At 43.0% G+C, this 18180-nt stretch overlaps 1 protein-coding gene across 1 annotated transcript in view; it reads right to left on the reverse strand.

Moving 5' to 3' along the window:
* Positions 1-18180, reverse strand: part of NISCH (nischarin) — a 670823-nt gene that overhangs the window by 117679 nt on the left and 534964 nt on the right. The window contains 1 exon segment of the mRNA XM_053721022.1: positions 10735-10863. Coding sequence (XP_053576997.1) covers positions 10735-10863 — 129 coding nt within the window.

Here is an 18180-nt window from a genome sequence, read left to right on the forward strand (position 1 = left end):
GAGCATGCACAGTTGTAATGGTCTTAGATGAATTCGAGCAAAAGGAACTATGTCCATTGCTGCAACCATCAATCCTACTACTTCCATGCACTGAGCTATGGAAGGCTGCAGAATAGAGTGAAGAACTTGACAAGCGTTTAGAAGCTTTGACTTTCTGACTTCTGTCAGGAAGATCTTCATTTCTAAAGAATCTATTATTGTTCCCAAAAAGGGAACTCTTGTTGACGGAGACAGGGAACTCTTTTCTACGTTCACCTTCCACCCGTGAGATCTGAGAAAGGCTAGAACAATGTCTGTATGAGCCTTTGCCTTGGAAAGAGACGACGCTTGAATTAGAATGTCGTCTAGATAAGGTGCCACTGCAATGCCCCTTGGTCTTAGAACAGCCAGAAGGGACCCTAGCACCTTTGTGAAAATTCTGGGAGCAGTGGCCAACCCGAATGGGAGAGCCACAAACTGATAATGTTTGTCCAGAAAGGCGAACCTTAGGAACTGATGATGATCTTTGTGGATAGGAATATGTAGGTACGCATCCTTTAAATCCACGGTAGTCATATATTGACCCTCCTGGATTGTAGGTAAAATTGTTCGAATGGTTTCCATTTTGAATGATGGAACTCTGAGAAATTTGTTTAGAATTTTTAAATCCAGAATTGGTTTGAAAGTTCCCTCTTTTTTGGGAACTACAAACAGGTTTGAGTAAAACCCCTGACCTTGTTCCACAGTTGGAACTGAGTGTATCACTCCCATCTTTAACAGGTCTTCTACACAATGTAAGAATGCCTGTCTCTTTATTTGGTCTGAAGATAAGCGAGACATGTGGAACCTTCCCCTTGGGGGCAGTTCCTTGAATTCTAGAAGATAACCCTGAGAGACTATTTCTAGTGCCCAGGGATCCGGAACATCTCTTGCCCAAGCCTGAGCAAAGAGAGAGAGTCTGCCCCCTACTAGATCCGGTCCCGGATCGGGGGCTACCCCTTCATGCTGTCTTGGTAGCAGCAGCAGGCTTCTTGGCCTGTTTACCCTTGTTCCAGTCTTGCATTGGTTTCCAAGCTGGTTTAGCCTGGGAAGCGTTACCCTCTTGTCTAGAGGCTGCAGAGTTAGAAGCCGGTCCGTTCCTGAAATTGCGAAAGGAACGAAAATTGGACTTATTCTTAGCCTTGAAAGGCCTATCCTGTGGGAGGGCATGGCCCTTCCCCCCAGTGATGTCTGAAATAATTTCTTTCAATTCTGGCCCAAAAAAGGGTCTTACCTTTGAAAGGGATATTAAGCAATTTTGTCTTGGAAGATACATCCGCCGACCAAGACTTTAGCCAGAGCGCTCTGCGCGCCACAATTGCAAACCCTGAATTTTTCGCCGCTAATCTCGCTAATTGCAAAGCGGCATCTAAAATTAAGGAATTAGCTAACTTAAGTGCGTGAATTCTGTCCATGACTTCCTCATATGGAGTCTCCATATTAAGCGACTTTTCTAGTTCATCGAACCAGAAACACGCCGCCGTAGTGACAGGAATAATGCACGAAATTGGTTGGAGGAGGTAACCTTGCTGAACAAAAATCTTTTTAAGCAAACCCTCCAATTTTTTATCCATAGGATCTTTGAAAGCACAATTGTCCTCAATGGGAATAGTCGTGCTTTTGGCTAGGGTAGAAACTGCCCCCTCAACCTTAGGGACTGTTTGCCATGTGTCCTTCCTTGGGTCGACCATGGGGAACAATTTCTTAAATATAGGAGGTGGGACAAAGGGTATGCCTGTTTTCTCCCACTCCTTATTCACTATGTCCGCCACCCTTTTAGGGATCGGAAAGGCATCAGGGTGCACCGGGATTTGTCCATCTTGCACAATTTTTCTGGAATGACCAAAGAGTCACAATCATCCAGAGTAGATAGCACCTCCTTAAGTAATGCGCGGAGATGCTCTAACTTAAATTTAAACGTCACAACATCAGGTTCTGCCTGTTGAGAAATTCTTCCTGAATCTGAAAGTTCTCCCTCCGACAAACCCTCCCTCACTGCCACTTCTGACTGGTGTGAGGGTATGACAGATAAACTATCGTCAGCGCCTTCTTGCGCCACTGTATTTAAAACTGAGCAATCACGCTTTCTCTGAAATGCTGGCATTTTGGATAAAATATTAGCTATGGAATTATCCATTACTGCCGTTAATTGTTGCATAGTAACAAGCATTGGCGCGCTAGATGTACTAGGGGTCGCCTGCGCGGGCATAACTGGTGTTGACACAGAAGGAGAGGATGATGAACTATCCCCACTACCTTCATTTGAGGAATCATCTTGGGCAACCTTATTAAATGTGACAGTACTGTCCTTACTTTGTCTGGACGCCATGGCACAATTATCACATACATTTGAAGGGGGGACCACCTTGGCCTCCATACATACAGAACATGTTCTATCTGAAGGTACAGACATGTTAGACAGGCTTAAACAGGCTAATAATGCAAAAAAAACGTTTTAAAACAAAACCGTTACTGTCTCTTTAAATGTTAAACAGAGCACACTTTATTTCTGAATGTGTGAAAAACTATGAAGGAAATATCCAATCTTTACCAAATTTTCACCACAGTGTCTTAAAGCTTTAAAAGTATTGCACCCCAATTTTCAAGCTTTTAACCCCTTAAAGGAGGAAACCGGAGCCGTTTAATCAAATAATTTTTAACCCCACTACAGTCCCAGCCACAGCGTTTGCTGCGACTTCACCTGTCCTTAGGAGTTATACCAAATTAAGCCTTCCAGGAACGTTTTCAATGATCACCAGACCCTCTCACATGCAGCTGCATGCACTGCATCCAAAAGAAACTGCGCAATTATGGCGCGAAAATGAGGCTCTGCCTGCTATAGTGAAAGGCCCTTCCTGACTGGAAAGGTGTCTAAACAACTGCCTGGCGCCTAAAAACGTTCCCCCACAATAAAAGTTTTATAAATCACATCAGATTACATAAAAAACTTAAATAAAGCAATCGATTTAGCCCACAAGAGTGTCAACCAGTGTATAGCCCATAATAAGCCTTCATTCTGTTAAGAGTCTAAGAAAATGGCTTACCGATCCCCAAGAGGGAAAATGACAGTCTTCTAGCATTACACAGTCTTGTTAGAAAATGGACTAGTCATACCTTGAGCAGAAAAGTCTGCTAACTGTTCCCCCCAACTGAAGTTCTCTGGGCTCAACAGACCTGCGTGGGAACAGCAATTGATTTTAGTTACTGCTGCTAAAATCATACTCCTCTTTTAAACAGAACTCTTCATCCCTTTCTGTTTTAGAGTAAATAGTACAAACCGGCACTATTTTAAAATAACAAACTCTTGATAGCAGAATAAAAAACTACAACTAAACACCACATACTCTTCACCATCTCCGTGGAGATGCTACTTGTTCAGAGCGGCAAAGAGAATGACTGGGGGGCGGAGCCTGAGGAGGGGCTATATGGGCAGCTTTTGCTGTGCTCTTTGCCATTTCCTGTTGGGGAAGAGAATATTCCCACAAGTAATGGATGACGCCGTGGACCGGACACCCCAATGTTGGAGAAATGGCCCCCTCCAGATGGAGGATCAGCAATGCAACGGGATACTGCATGTGTAGAGAGAAAAGCATGTAGGGTACGCACCTCACTGAACGACAGCTCCTCAGAGGTGGACGGCTCAGTGGTATCAAACATGTTTGATATCACATTATCAAGGCATATGGAACATAATTAAGGGGATGTACTAAGGCCTCCTCACAATATAAACAGGAATTTATCTTTAGGAAAAGAGAGACCTCCCTCAAAGTAATAGAATCCTCCATCGCTAGTGCAATAACCGGAGAACTATAGAAATAAAACAATATTTTATTCAAAAAAGCTGCACCTTTATATCCCAAAGAGATCCAAACAGTACAGAGAGTTAGAACTTCTCTCTGAAAGACACCGGATCAGGAAAGAATCACATGATGCACAATGCAGGACCGTCCCTGCTATGAGATAAAGCGTGCCAAGCTTGTAAGCTGCATGGCTCTCAAAGTGAAAGTGAAACCTGTATATTCCATAACAGCCTATGAGCCCATAACATCTCACACATAAAGCAGCATAAAATTAAACAAACATATAAGATTATTCTCCCCTGTTCAATAATCCCTCTCAGGAGATATTAACCCTTGATTCTATACAGATAAAACAGAATTTATGTTTACCTGATAAATTACTTTCTCCAACGGTGTGTCCGGTCCACGGCGTCATCCTTACTTGTGGGATATTCTCTTCCCCAACAGGAAATGGCAAAGAGCCCAGCAAAGCTGGTCACATGATCCCTCCTAGGCTCCGCCTACCCCAGTCATTCGACCGACGTTAAGGAGGAATATTTGCATAGGAGAAACCATATGGTACCGTGGTGACTGTAGTTAAAGAAAATAAATTATCAGACCTGATTAAAAAAACCAGGGCGGGCCGTGGACCGGACACACCGTTGGAGAAAGTAATTTATCAGGTAAACATAAATTCTGTTTTCTCCAACATAGGTGTGTCCGGTCCACGGCGTCATCCTTACATGTGGGAACCAATACCAAAGCTTTAGGACACGGATGAAGGGAGGGAGCAAATCAGGTCACCTAAATGGAAGGCACCACGGCTTGCAAAACCTTTCTCCCAAAAATAGCCTCAGAAGAAGCAAAAGTATCAAACTTGTAAAATTTGGTAAAAGTGTGCAGTGAAGACCAAGTCGCTGCCCTACATATCTGATCAACAGAAGCCTCGTTCTTGAAGGCCCATGTGGAAGCCACAGCCCTAGTGGAATGAGCTGTGATTCTTTCGGGAGGCTGCCGTCCGGCAGTCTCGTAAGCCAATCTGATGATGCTTTTAATCCAAAAAGAGAGAGAGGTAGAAGTTGCTTTTTGACCTCTCCTTTTACCGGAATAAACAACAAACAAGGAAGATGTTTGTCTAAAATCCTTTGTAGCATCTAAATAGAATTTTAGAGCGCGAACAACATCCAAATTGTGCAACAAACGTTCCTTCTTTGAAACTGGTTTCGGACACAGAGAAGGTACGATAATCTCCTGGTTAATGTTTTTGTTAGAAACAACTTTTGGAAGAAAACCAGGTTTAGTACGTAAAACCACCTTATCTGCATGGAACACCAGATAAGGAGGAGAACACTGCAGAGCAGATAATTCTGAAACTCTTCTAGCAGAAGAAATTGCAACTAAAAACAAAACTTTCCAAGATAATAACTTAATATCAACGGAATGCAAGGGTTCAAACGGAACCCCCTGAAGAACTGAAAGAACTAAATTGAGACTCCAAGGAGGAGTCAAAGGTTTGTAAACAGGCTTAATTCTAACCAGAGCCTGAACAAAGGCTTGAACATCTGGCACAGCGGCCAGCTTTTTGTGAAGTAACACAGACAAGGCAGAAATCTGTCCCTTCAGGGAACTTGCAGATAATCCTTTTTCCAATCCTTCTTGAAGGAAGGATAGAATCCTAGGAATCTTAACCTTGTCCCAAGGGAATCCTTTAGATTCACACCAACAGATATATTTTTTCCAAATTTTGTGGTAAATCTTTCTAGTTACAGGCTTTCTGGCCTGAACAAGAGTATCGATAACAGAATCTGAGAATCCTCGCTTCGATAAGATCAAGCGTTCAATCTCCAAGCAGTCAGCTGGAGTGAAACCAGATTCGGATGTTCGAACGGACCCTGAACAAGAAGGTCTCGTCTCAAAGGTAGCTTCCAAGGAGGAGCCGATGACATATTCACCAGATCTGCGTACCAAGTCCTGCGTGGCCACGCAGGAGCTATCAAGATCACCGACGCCCTCTCCTGATTGATCCTGGCTACCAGCCTGGGGATGAGAGGAAACGGCGGGAACACATAAGCTAGTTTGAAGGTCCAAGGTGCTACTAGTGCATCCACTAGAGCCGCCTTGGGATCCCTGGATCTGGACCCGTAGCAAGGAACTTTGAAGTTCTGACGAGAGGCCATCAGATCCATGTCTGGAATGCCCCACAGCTGAGTGACTTGGGCAAAGATTTCCGGATGGAGTTCCCACTCCCCCGGATGCAATGTCTGACGACTCAGAAAATCCGCTTCCCAATTTTCCACTCCTGGGATGTGGATAGCAGACAGGTGGCAGGAGTGAGACTCCGCCCATAGAATGATTTTGGTCACTTCTTCCATCGCCAGGGAACTCCTTGTTCCCCCCTGATGGTTGATGTACGCAACAGTTGTCATGTTGTCTGATTGAAACCGTATGAACTTGGCCCTCGCTAGCTGAGGCCAAGCCTTGAGAGCATTGAATATCGCTCTCAGTTCCAGAATATTTATCGGTAGAAGAGATTCTTCCCGAGACCAAAGACCCTGAGCTTTCAGGGATCCCCAGACCGCGCCCCAGCCCATCAGACTGGCGTCGGTCGTGACAATGACCCACTCTGGTCTGCGGAATGTCATCCCTCGTGACAGGTTGTCCAGGGACAGCCACCAACGGAGTGAGTCTCTGGTCCTCTGATTTACTTGTATCTTCGGAGACAAGTCTGTATAGTCCCCATTCCACTGACTGAGCATGCACAGTTGTAATGGTCTTAGATGAATGCGTGCAAAAGGAACTATGTCCATTGCCGCTACCATCAACCCGATCACTTCCATGCACTGAGCTATGGAAGGAAGAGGAACGGAATGGAGTATCCGACAAGAGTCTAGAAGTTTTGTTTTTCTGGCCTCTGTCAGAAAAATCCTCATTTCTAAGGAGTCTATTATTGTTCCCAAGAAGGGAACCCTTGTTGACGGAGATAGAGAACTCTTTTCCACGTTCACTTTCCATCCGTGAGATCTGAGAAAGGCCAGGACAATGTCCGTGTGAGCCTTTGCTTGAGGAAGGGACGACGCTTGAATCAGAATGTCGTCCAAGTAAGGTACTACAGCAATGCCCCTTGGTCTTAGCACAGCTAGAAGGGACCCTAGTACCTTTGTGAAAATCCTTGGAGCAGTGGCTAATCCGAAAGGAAGCGCCACGAACTGGTAATGTTTGTCCAGGAATGCGAACCTCAGGAACCGATGATGTTCCTTGTGGATAGGAATATGTAGATACGCATCCTTTAAATCCACCGTGGTCATGAATTGACCTTCCTGGATGGAAGGAAGAATAGTTCGAATGGTTTCCATCTTGAACGATGGAACCTTGAGAAACTTGTTTAAGATCTTGAGATCTAAGATTGGTCTGAACGTTCCCTCTTTTTTGGGAACTATAAACAGATTGGAGTAGAACCCCATCCCTTGTTCTCTTAATGGAACGGGATGAATCACTCCCATTTTTAACAGGTCTTCTACACAATGTAAGAATGCCTGTCTTTTTATGTGGTCTGAAGACAACTGAGACCTGTGGAACCTCCCCCTTGGGGGAAGTCCCTTGAATTCCAGAAGATAACCTTGGGAGACTATTTCTAGCGCCCAAGGATCCAGAACATCTCTTGCCCAAGCCTGAGCGAAGAGAGAGAGTCTGCCCCCCACCAGATCCGGTCCCGGATCGGGGGCCAACATTTCATGCTGTCTTGGTAGCAGTGGCAGGTTTCTTGGCCTGCTTTCCCTTGTTCCAGCCTTGCATTGGTCTCCAAGCTGGCTTGGCTTGAGAAGTATTACCCTCTTGCTTAGAGGACGTAGCACTTTGGGCTGGTCCATTTCTACGAAAGGGACGAAAATTAGGTTTATTTTTTGCCTTGAAAGGCCGATCCTGAGGAAGGGCGTGGCCCTTACCCCCAGTGATATCCGAGATAATCTCTTTCAAGTCAGGGCCAAACAGCGTTTTCCCCTTGAAAGGAATGTTAAGTAGCTTGTTCTTGGAAGACGCATCAGCCGACCAAGATTTCAACCAAAGCGCTCTGCGCGCCACAATAGCAAACCCAGAATTCTTAGCCGCTAACCTAGCCAATTGCAAAGTGGCGTCTAGGGTGAAAGAATTAGCCAATTTGAGAGCATTGATTCTGTCCATAATCTCCTCATAAGGAGGAGAATCACTGTCGACCGCCTTTATCAGCTCATCGAACCAGAAACATGCGGCTGTAGCGACAGGGACAATGCATGAAATTGGTTGTAGAAGGTAACCCTGCTGAACAAACATCTTTTTAAGCAAACCTTCTAATTTTTTATCCATAGGATCTTTGAAAGCACAACTATCCTCTATGGGTATAGTGGTGCGTTTGTTTAAAGTGGAAACCGCTCCCTCGACCTTGGGGACTGTCTGCCATAAGTCCTTTCTGGGGTCGACCATAGGAAACAATTTTTTAAATATGGGGGGAGGGACGAAAGGAATACCGGGCCTTTCCCATTCTTTATTAACAATGTCCGCCACCCGCTTGGGTATAGGAAAAGCTTCTGGGAGCCCCGGCACCTCTAGGAACTTGTCCATTTTACATAGTTTCTCTGGGATGACCAACTTGTCACAATCATCCAGAGTGGATAATACCTCCTTAAGCAGAATGCGGAGATGTTCCAACTTAAATTTAAATGCAATCACATCAGGTTCAGCTTGTTGAGAAATGTTCCCTGAATCAGTAATTTCTCCCTCAGACAAAACCTCCCTGGCCCCATCAGACTGAGTTAGGGGCCCTTCAGAAATATTAATATCAGCGTTGTCATGCTCTTCAGTATCTAAAACAGAGCAGTCGCGCTTACGCTGATAAGTGTTCATTTTGGCTAAAATGTTTTTGACAGAATTATCCATTACAGCCGTTAATTGTTGCATAGTAAGGAGTATTGGCGCGCTAGATGTACTAGGGGCCTCCTGAGTGGGCAAGACTCGTGTAGACGAAGGAGGGAATGATGCAGTACCATGCTTACTCCCCTCACTTGAGGAATCATCTTGGGCATCATTGTCATTGTCACATAAATCACATTTATTTAAATGAATAGGAATTCTGGCTTCCCCACATTCAGAACACAGTCTATCTGGTAGTTCAGACATGTTAAACAGGCATAAACTTGATAACAAGTACAAAAAACGTTTTAAAATAAAACCGTTACTGTCACTTTAAATTTTAAACTGAACACACTTTATTACTGCAAATGCGAAAAAACATGAAGGAATTGTTCAAAATTTACCAAATTTTCACCACAGTGTCTTAAAGCCTTAAAAGTATTGCACACCAAATTTGGAAGCTTTAACCCTTAAAATAACGGAACCGGAGCCGTTTTGAACTTTAACCCCTTTACAGTCCCTGGTATCTGCTTTGCTGAGACCCAACCAAGCCCCAAGGGGAATACGATACCAAATGACGCCTTCAGAAAGTCTTTTCTAAGTATCAGAGCTCCTCTCACATGCGACTGCATGCCATGCCTCTCAAAAACAAGTGCGCAATACCGGCGCGAAAATGAGGCTCTGCCTATGCTTTGGGAAAGCCCCTAAAGAATAAGGTGTCTAAAACAGTGCCTGCCGATATTATTATATCAAAATACCCAGATAAAATGATTCCTCAAGGCTAAATATGTGTTAATAATCAATCGATTTAGCCCAAAAAAAGTCTACAGTCTTAATAAGCCCTTTTTGAAGCCCTTATTTACAATCGTAATAAACATGGCTTACCGGATCCCAGAGGGAAAATGACAGCTTCCAGCATTACATCGTCTTGTTAGAATGTGTCATACCTCAAGCAGCAAGAGACTGCTCACTGTTCCCCCAACTGAAGTTAATTGCTCTCAACAGTCCTGTGTGGAACAGCCATGGATTTTAGTGACGGTTGCTAAAATCATTTTCCTCATACAAACAGAAATCTTCATCTCTTTTCTGTTTCTGAGTAAATAGTACATACCAGCACTATTTCAAAATAACAAACTCTTGATTGAATAATAAAAACTACAGTTAAACACTAAAAAAAAACTCTAAGCCATCTCCGTGGAGATGTTGCCTGTACAACGGCAAAGAGAATGACTGGGGTAGGCGGAGCCTAGGAGGGATCATGTGACCAGCTTTGCTGGGCTCTTTGCCATTTCCTGTTGGGGAAGAGAATATCCCACAAGTAAGGATGACGCCGTGGACCGGACACACCTATGTTGGAGAAAAGGAGTCACACTGTGACCCTGTCTTCTAGCATTATCATACATGTATAAAACATGAAACGATCTTACCAGAATCTACGCCGTGGAACACGAACACAGCCTTTCAAGTGTGACAGGTTAGTAGCATCACTCCTGACATGGACTTGAGAGCCGGAAGCAGGCAACAAAACTCATCACCGCTGATTGATTAAGGAGCTGTTTACATAAGTCGGGATGGTTTCCCAGAAGAACTCCCCCTAGATCTCCAGGACTGTAACTTTCACCCATGCTCTCACTGAGAGGCTGATAGGACTACTTAAAACTCCAGTCCCATTGCGAAGAGTACTACCCTCCATAAGAGACTACTCAGCCAACCTCCTGTGACGAAAGGCAAAGAATGACTGGGGGATGAGAGGAGTGGGGGTGGTATTTATGCCTTTGGCTTGGGTGTCTTTGCCTCCTCCTAGTGGCCAGGTTATTAATTCCAAAAGTAATGAATGAAGCAGTGGATTCTCCTTCCATTAAGATGGAAAAGTGTCTTACAGACAGCAATCTGAAAAGAAAAAAAAAAAGAATGTACTTCTGTTTTCCTATGCAAACTAGGAAACTTATTTTTAAAATTGGGTGTGAAAGTGAACAATGATGGTCACTTTTATATAATTTTCTTTATTCCAATCACTCTGTTTTATAACTTTTGACAAAGTTTAAAAGAATATTACCTGTTATGCGGAAATATTGATCAAACAGACCAATGTTAACAGACTGCAGGCTGGTGAACTTTACTACAAAACAATGGAGGAAGTGAAATGAGCTGCTTTCAGAATGTTCCTTGCTTTGAGTCTGGTCATCTAAGAAGGATAACAAAGAAATAATTAATAAACTACGAACAGAAGAAATCATTGGACTGTTTAACAAGCATGACTCCATCTCTTCTAAATAAACAAGTACAAATCAGCTATTCCACAATCACCTTAATTTACAATATATTTATCAGTTATTAGGAAGGAGTATTCAAATAGAAAATTGGTAAGGGATTATTTTACAGAAATTCTATAAATAAAAAAAAGAACGAAATAAGGAATCATATTGGCCTGTAAGCAATACGGTACACATTGCATTAAACATCTCAGTGTTAATTTTCAGGTATATGCAAAAAGTAAAGTTTTTAGATAGTTTTTAACATTCTTAAAGGGATAGTCTAGTCAAAATTAAACTTTCACTATTCAGATAGAGCAGCAATTTTAAGCAACTTTCTAGTTTACTTCTATTACCAATTTTTCTTTGTCATCTTGCTATCTTTATTTGAATGTAAGCTTAGGAGCTGGACCATTTTTGGTTCAGTACCTGGGTAGTGGTTGCTGATTGGTGGCTACATTTATACATCTATCAGAAAGCACTATCTAGGTGCTGAACCAAAAATGCAGTTATAATGTATCACTTTCAATTGATTTAGCATATACACTTATATTTAGCATATAAGTATTTCTGCTTACCTGATAAATTAATTTCCTCTTATTTCTTGGTGAGAGTCAATGATCCATCACTCCTGGGAATTACTCTTCCTTACCACTAGAAGGAGGTTAAGATTTCCAAACCCCAAGAACTCTATAAAACCTCTTCCACCACACAGGTAACTCAGTCTAACATAAAAACAAGCAAAATGAGGAAGGAAAAAACATAATTTATGTAAGAACTTACCTGATAAATTCATTTATTTCATATTGGCAAGAGTCCATGAGCTAGTGACATATGGGATATACAATCCTACCAGGAGGGGCAAAGTTTCCCAAACCTCAAAATCCCTATAAATACACCCCTCACCACACCAACAATTCAGTTTAACGAATGGCCAAGCAGTGGGGTGATAAAGAAAGGAGTAGAAAGCATCAACAAAGGAAATTTGGAAATAATTGTGCTTTATACAAAAAATTATAACCACCATAAAAAGGGTGGGCCTCATGGACTCTTGCCAATATGAAAGAAATGAATTTATCAGGTAAGTTCTTACAAAAATTATGTTTTCTTTCATGTAATTGGCAAGAGTCCATGAGCTAGTGACATTTGGGATATCAATACCCAAGATGAGGAGTCTTTCACTCAAGAGTCACTAGAGAGGGAGGGAATAAAAATAAAAACAGCCATATTCCGCTGAAAAAATTAAACCACAACCCAAAAAAATAAGTTTATTCCATTTTTGAAAGAAAAAAACTTAAAACAAAAGCAGAAGAATCAAACTGAAACAGCTGCCTGAAGAACTTTTCTACCAAAAACTGCTTCCGAAGAAGCAAATACATCAAAACGGTAGAATTTAGTAAATGTATGCAAAGAGGACCAAGTCGCCGCTTTGCAAATCTGATCAACTGAAGCTTCATTCTTAAAAGCCCACGAAGTGGAGACTGATCTAGTAAAATGAGCTGTAATTCTTTGAGGCGGGGCCTGACCCGACTCCAAATAAGCTTGATGAATCAAAAGTTTCAACCAAGAAGCCAAGGAAATAGCAGAAGCCTTCTAACCTTTCCTAGGACCAGAAAATAAAACAAATAGACTGGAAGTCTTCCTGAAATCTTTAGTAGCTTCCACATAATATTTCAAAGCTCTTACCACATCCAAAGAATGTAAGGATCTCTCCAAAGAATTCTTAGGATTAGGACATAAGGAAGGGACAACAATTTCTCTACTAATGTTAGAATTCACAACCTTAGGTAAAAATTGAAAAGAAGTCTGCAAAACTGCCTTATCCTGATGAAAAAAACAAAATTTATGCTTACCTGATAAATTTATTTCTCTTGGTGTATCCAGTCCACGGATTCATCCATTACTTGTGGGATATTCTCCTTACCAACAGGAAGCTGCAAGAGGATCACCCACAGCAGAGCTGTCTATATAGCTCCTCCCCTAACTGCCACCTCCCAGTCATTTGACCGAAGACAAGCAAGAGAAAGGAGAAACTATAGGGTGCAGTGGTGCCTGTAGTTTAAAAAATAAAAAACACCTGCCTTAAAATGACAGGGCGGGCCGTGGACTGGATACACCACAAGAGAAATAAATTTATCAGGTAAGCATAAATTTTGTTTTCTCTTGTAAGGTGTATCCAGCCCACGGATTCATCCATTACTTGTGGGATACCAATACCAAAGCTATAGGACACGGATGAAGGGAGGGACAAGGCAGGCGCTTAAACGGAAGGCACCACTGCCTGTAAGACCTTTCTCCCAAAAATAGCCTCCGAAGAAGCAAAAGTATCAAATTTGTAGAATTTAGAAAAAGTATGAAGCGAAGACCAAGTCGCAGCCTAACAAAACTGTTCAACAGAAGCCTCATTTTTAAAAGCCCATGTGGAAGCCACCGCTCTAGTGGAATGAGCTGTAATTCTTTCAGGAGGCTGCTGGCCAGCAGTCTCATAAGCTAAGCGGATTATACTTCTTAACCAAAAAGAAAGAGAAGTTGTTGAAGCCTTTTGGCCTTTCCTCTTTCCAGAGTAGACAACAAACAATGCAGATGTTTGACGAAAATCTTTAGTAGCTTGTAAATAAAACTTTAAAGCATGAACCACGTCAAGATTGTGGAATAGACGTTCCTTCTTTGAAGAAGGATTAGGACACAGTGACGGAACAACAATCTCCTGATTGATATTCTTATTAGATACCACCTTAGGAAGAAACCCAGGTTTGGTACGCAAAACTACCTTATCTGCATGGAAGATCAGATAAGGGGAATCACACGGCAAGGCAGAATACTCTGAAACTCTTCGAGCCGAAGAGATAGCTACCAAAAACAGAACTTTCCAAGATAAAAGCTTGATATCTATGGAATGCAGAGGTTCAAACGGAACCCCTTGAAGAACTTTAAGAACTAAATTTAAACTCCATGGCGGAACAACAGGTTTAAACACAGGCTTGATTCTAACTAAAGCCTGACAAAACGCCTGAACGTCTGGAACATCTGCCAGACGCTTGTGCAAAAGAATAGACAGAGCAGAAATCTGTCCCTTTAAGGAACTAGCTGACAATCCCTTCTCCAATCCTTCTTGGAGAAAAGACAATATCCTGGGAATCCTGACTTTACTCCATGAGTAACCCTTGGATTCACACCAATGAAGATATTTACACCATATCTTATGATAGATTTTCCTGGTGACAGGCTTTCGAGCCTGAAATAAGGTATCAATGACCGACTCGGAAAAACCACGCTTTGATAAAATCAAGCGTTCAATCTCCAAGCAGTCAGACGCAGAGAAATTAGATTTGGATGTTTGAAGGGACCTTGAAGTAGAAGGTCCTGCCTCAGCGGCAGAGTCCATGGTGGAAAGGATGACATTTCCACCAGATCTGCATACCAAGTCCTGCGTGGCCACGCAGGAGCTATCAAAATCACAGAAGCTCTCTCCTGCTTGATCTTGGCAATCAGCCGAAGGGAGCAGAGGAAACGGTGGAAACACATAAGCCAGGCTGAAGGACCAGGGCGCTGCTAGAGCATCTATCAGCGCTGCCTGGTGATCTCTTGAACTGGACCCGTAACAAGGAAGTTTGGCGTTCTGACTAGACGCCATGAGATCCAGTTCTGGTTTGCCCCATAGTTGAATCAGCTGGGCAAATACCTCCGGATGGAGCTCCCACTCCCCCGGATGAAAAGTCTGCGGACTTAGAAAATCGGCCTCCCAGTTCTCTACTCCTGGGATATGGATAGCTGAGAGATGGCAAGAGTGAACCTCTGCCCATAGAATTATCTTTGAAACCTCCAACATTGCCAGGGGGCTCCTTGTTCCCCCCTGATGGTTGATATAGGCTACAGTCGTGATGTTGTCCGACTGAAATCTGATGAACCTGACCGCAGCTAGCCGAGGCCAAGCCTGAAGAGCATTGAATATCGCTCTTAGTTCCAGAATGTTTATCGGAAGGAGTGCCTCCTCCTGAGTCCACAAGCCCTGAGCCTTCAGGGAGTTCCAGACTGCACCCCAGCCCAGAAGGCTGGCATCTGTCGTTACTATAGTCCAATCTGGCCTGCGGAAGCTCATCCCCTTGGACAGATGGACCCGAGATAGCCACCAGAGAAGAGAATCCCTGGTTTCTTGATCCAGATTTGGTAGAGGGGACAAATCTGTGTAATCCCCATTCCACTGACTGAGCATGCAAAGTTGCAGCGGTCTGAGATGTAGGCGGGCAAACGGTACTATGTCCATTGCCGCGACCATTAAACCGATTACTTCCATACACTGAGCCACTGAAGGACGAGAAGTGGAATAAAGAACACGGCAAGATTCTAGAAGTTTTGACAATCTGGCCTTCGTTAGGTAAATCTTCATTTCTACCGAATCTATCAGAGTCCCTAGGAATGAAACTTTTGTTAGAGGTGGTAGAGAACTCTTTTCTTCATTCACCTTCCACCCATGGGACCTCAGAAATGCCAGAACAATGTCCGTGTGGGACCTGGCAATTTGAAAAGTCGACGCCTGTATCAGAATGTCGTCTAAGTAAGGGGCTACTGCTATACCCCGCGGCCTTAGGACTGCTAGAAGGGACCCTAGTACCTTTGTAAAGATTCTTGGTGCCGTGGCCAACCCGAAGGGAAGAGCCACAAACTGGTAGTGCCTGTCTAGAAAGTCAAACCTGAGAAAACGATGATGATCTTTGTGTATCGGGATGTGAAGATAAGCATCCTTTAAGTCTACGGTAGTCATATATTGACCCTCCTGGATCATAGGAAGGATGGTTCGAATAGTCTCCATCTTGATTGGATGGGACTCTGAGAAAACATAATTTATGCTTACCTGATAAATTTATTTCTCTTGTAGTGTGTTCAGTCCACGGGTCATCCATTACTTATGGGATATATTCTCCTTCCCAACAGGAAGTTGCAAGAGGATCACCCAAGCAGAGCTGCCATATAGCTCCTCCCCTCACATGTCATATCTAGTCATTCGACCGAAACAAGACGAGAAAGGAGAAACTATAAGGTGCAGTGGTGACTGGAGTTATAATTTTAAAATTTAGAACCTGCCTTAAAGAGACAGGGCGGGCCGTGAACTGAACACACTACAAGAGAAATAAATTTATCAGGTAAGCATAAATTATGTTTTCTCTTGTTAAGTGTGTTCAGTCCACGGGTCATCCATTACTTATGGGATACCCATACCAAAGCTAAGTACACGGATGATGGGAGGGACAAGGCAGGAACATTAAACAGAAGGAACCACTGCCTGTAGAACCTTTCTCCCAAAACCAGCCTCCGAAGAAGCGAAAGTGTCAAATTTGTAAAATTTGGAAATAGTATGAAGTGAAGACCAAGTTGCAGCCTTGCAAATCTGTTCAACAGAGGCCTCATTCTTAAAGGCCCAGGTGGAAGCCACAGCTCTAGTGGAATGAGCTGTAATTCTTTCAGGAGGCTGCTGTCCAGCAGTCTCATAGGCTAAACGTATTATGCTACGAAGCCAAAAAGAGAGAGAGGTAGCCGAAGCCTTTTGACCTCTCCTCTGTCAGAGTAAACGACAAACAGAGAAGAAGTTTGTCTAAAATCTTTAGTTGCCTGTAAGTAGAACTTCAGAGCACGGACCACGTCTAGATTATGCAAAAGACGTTCCTTCTTTGAAGAAGGATTAGGACATAATGATGGAACAACAATCTCTTGATTGATATTCCTGTTAGAAACAACCTTAGGCAAAAACCCAGGTTTAGTACGCAGTACTACCTTGTCTGAATGAAAACAGAATTTATGCTTACCTGATAAATTACTTTCTCCAACAGTGTGTCCGGTCCACGGCGTCATCCTTACTTGTGGGAATATCTCTTCCCCAACAGGAAATGGCAAAGAGTCCCAGCAAAGCTGGCCATATAGTCCCTCCTAGGCTCCGCCCACCCCAGTCATTCGACCGACGGACAGAAGGAAATATATAGGAGAAACCATATGGTACCGTGGTGACTGTAGTTAGAGAAAATAATTCATCAGACCTGATTAAAAAACCAGGGCGGGCCGTGGACCGGACACACCGTTGGAGAAAGTAATTTATCAGGTAAGCATAAATTCTGTTTTCTCCAACATTGGTGTGTCCGGTCCACGGCGTCATCCTTACTTGTGGGAACCAATACCAAAGCTTTAGGACACGGGTGAAGGGAGGGAGCAAATCAGGTTACCTAAACGGAAGGCACCACGGCTTGCAAAACCTTTCTCCCAAAAATAGCCTCCGAGAAAGCAAAAGTATCAAATTTGTAAAATTTGGCAAAAGTGTGCAGTGAAGACCAAGTCGCTGCCTTACATATCTGGTCAACAGAAGCCTCGTTCTTGAAGGCCCATGTGGAAGCCACAGCCGTAGTGGAGTGAGCTGTGATTCTTTCAGGAGGCTGCCGTCCGGCAGTCTCATAAGCCAATCGGATGATGCTTTTAAGCCAAAAGGAAAGAGGTAGAAGTCGCTTTTTGACCTCTCCTTTTACCAGAATAGACAACAAACAAAGAAGATGTTTGTCTGAAATCTTTTGTAGCCTCTAAATAGAATTTTAGAGCACGGACTACGTCCAAATTGTGTAACAAACGTTCCTTCTTTGAAACTGGATTCGGACATAAAGAAGGTACAACTATCTCCTGGTTAATATTCTTGTTAGAAACAACCTTTGGAAGAAAACCAGGCTTAGTACGCAAAACCACCTTATCTGCATGGAACACCAGATAGGGCGGAGAACACTGCAGAGCAGATAACTCTGAAACTCTTCTAGCAGAAGAAATAGCAACCAAAAACAAAACTTTCCAAGATAGTAACTTAATATCTATGGAATGTAAAGGTTCAAACGGAACCCCTTGAAGAACTGAAAGAACTAGATTTAGACTCCAGGGAGGAGTCAAAGGTCTGTAAACAGGCTTGATCCTAACCAGAGCCTGAACAAATGCTTGAACATCTGGCACAGCTGCCAGTCTTTTGTGTAGTAAGACAGATAAAGCAGAGATCTGTCCCTTTAGCGAACTTGCAGATAATCCTTTCTCCAAACCTTCTTGTAGAAAGGAGAGAATCTTAGGAATTTTTATCTTATTCCATTGGAATCCTTTGGATTCACACCAACAGATATATCTTTTCCATATTTTATGGTAAATCTTTCTAGTTACCGGTTTTCTGGCTTGAACCAGAGTATCTATCACAGAATCTGAAAACCCACGCTTTGATAGAATCAAGCGTTCAATCT

Source organism: Bombina bombina, chromosome 7 (assembly GCF_027579735.1).
Source record: "Bombina bombina isolate aBomBom1 chromosome 7, aBomBom1.pri, whole genome shotgun sequence".
Taxonomy (NCBI): Eukaryota; Metazoa; Chordata; class Amphibia; order Anura; family Bombinatoridae; genus Bombina; species Bombina bombina.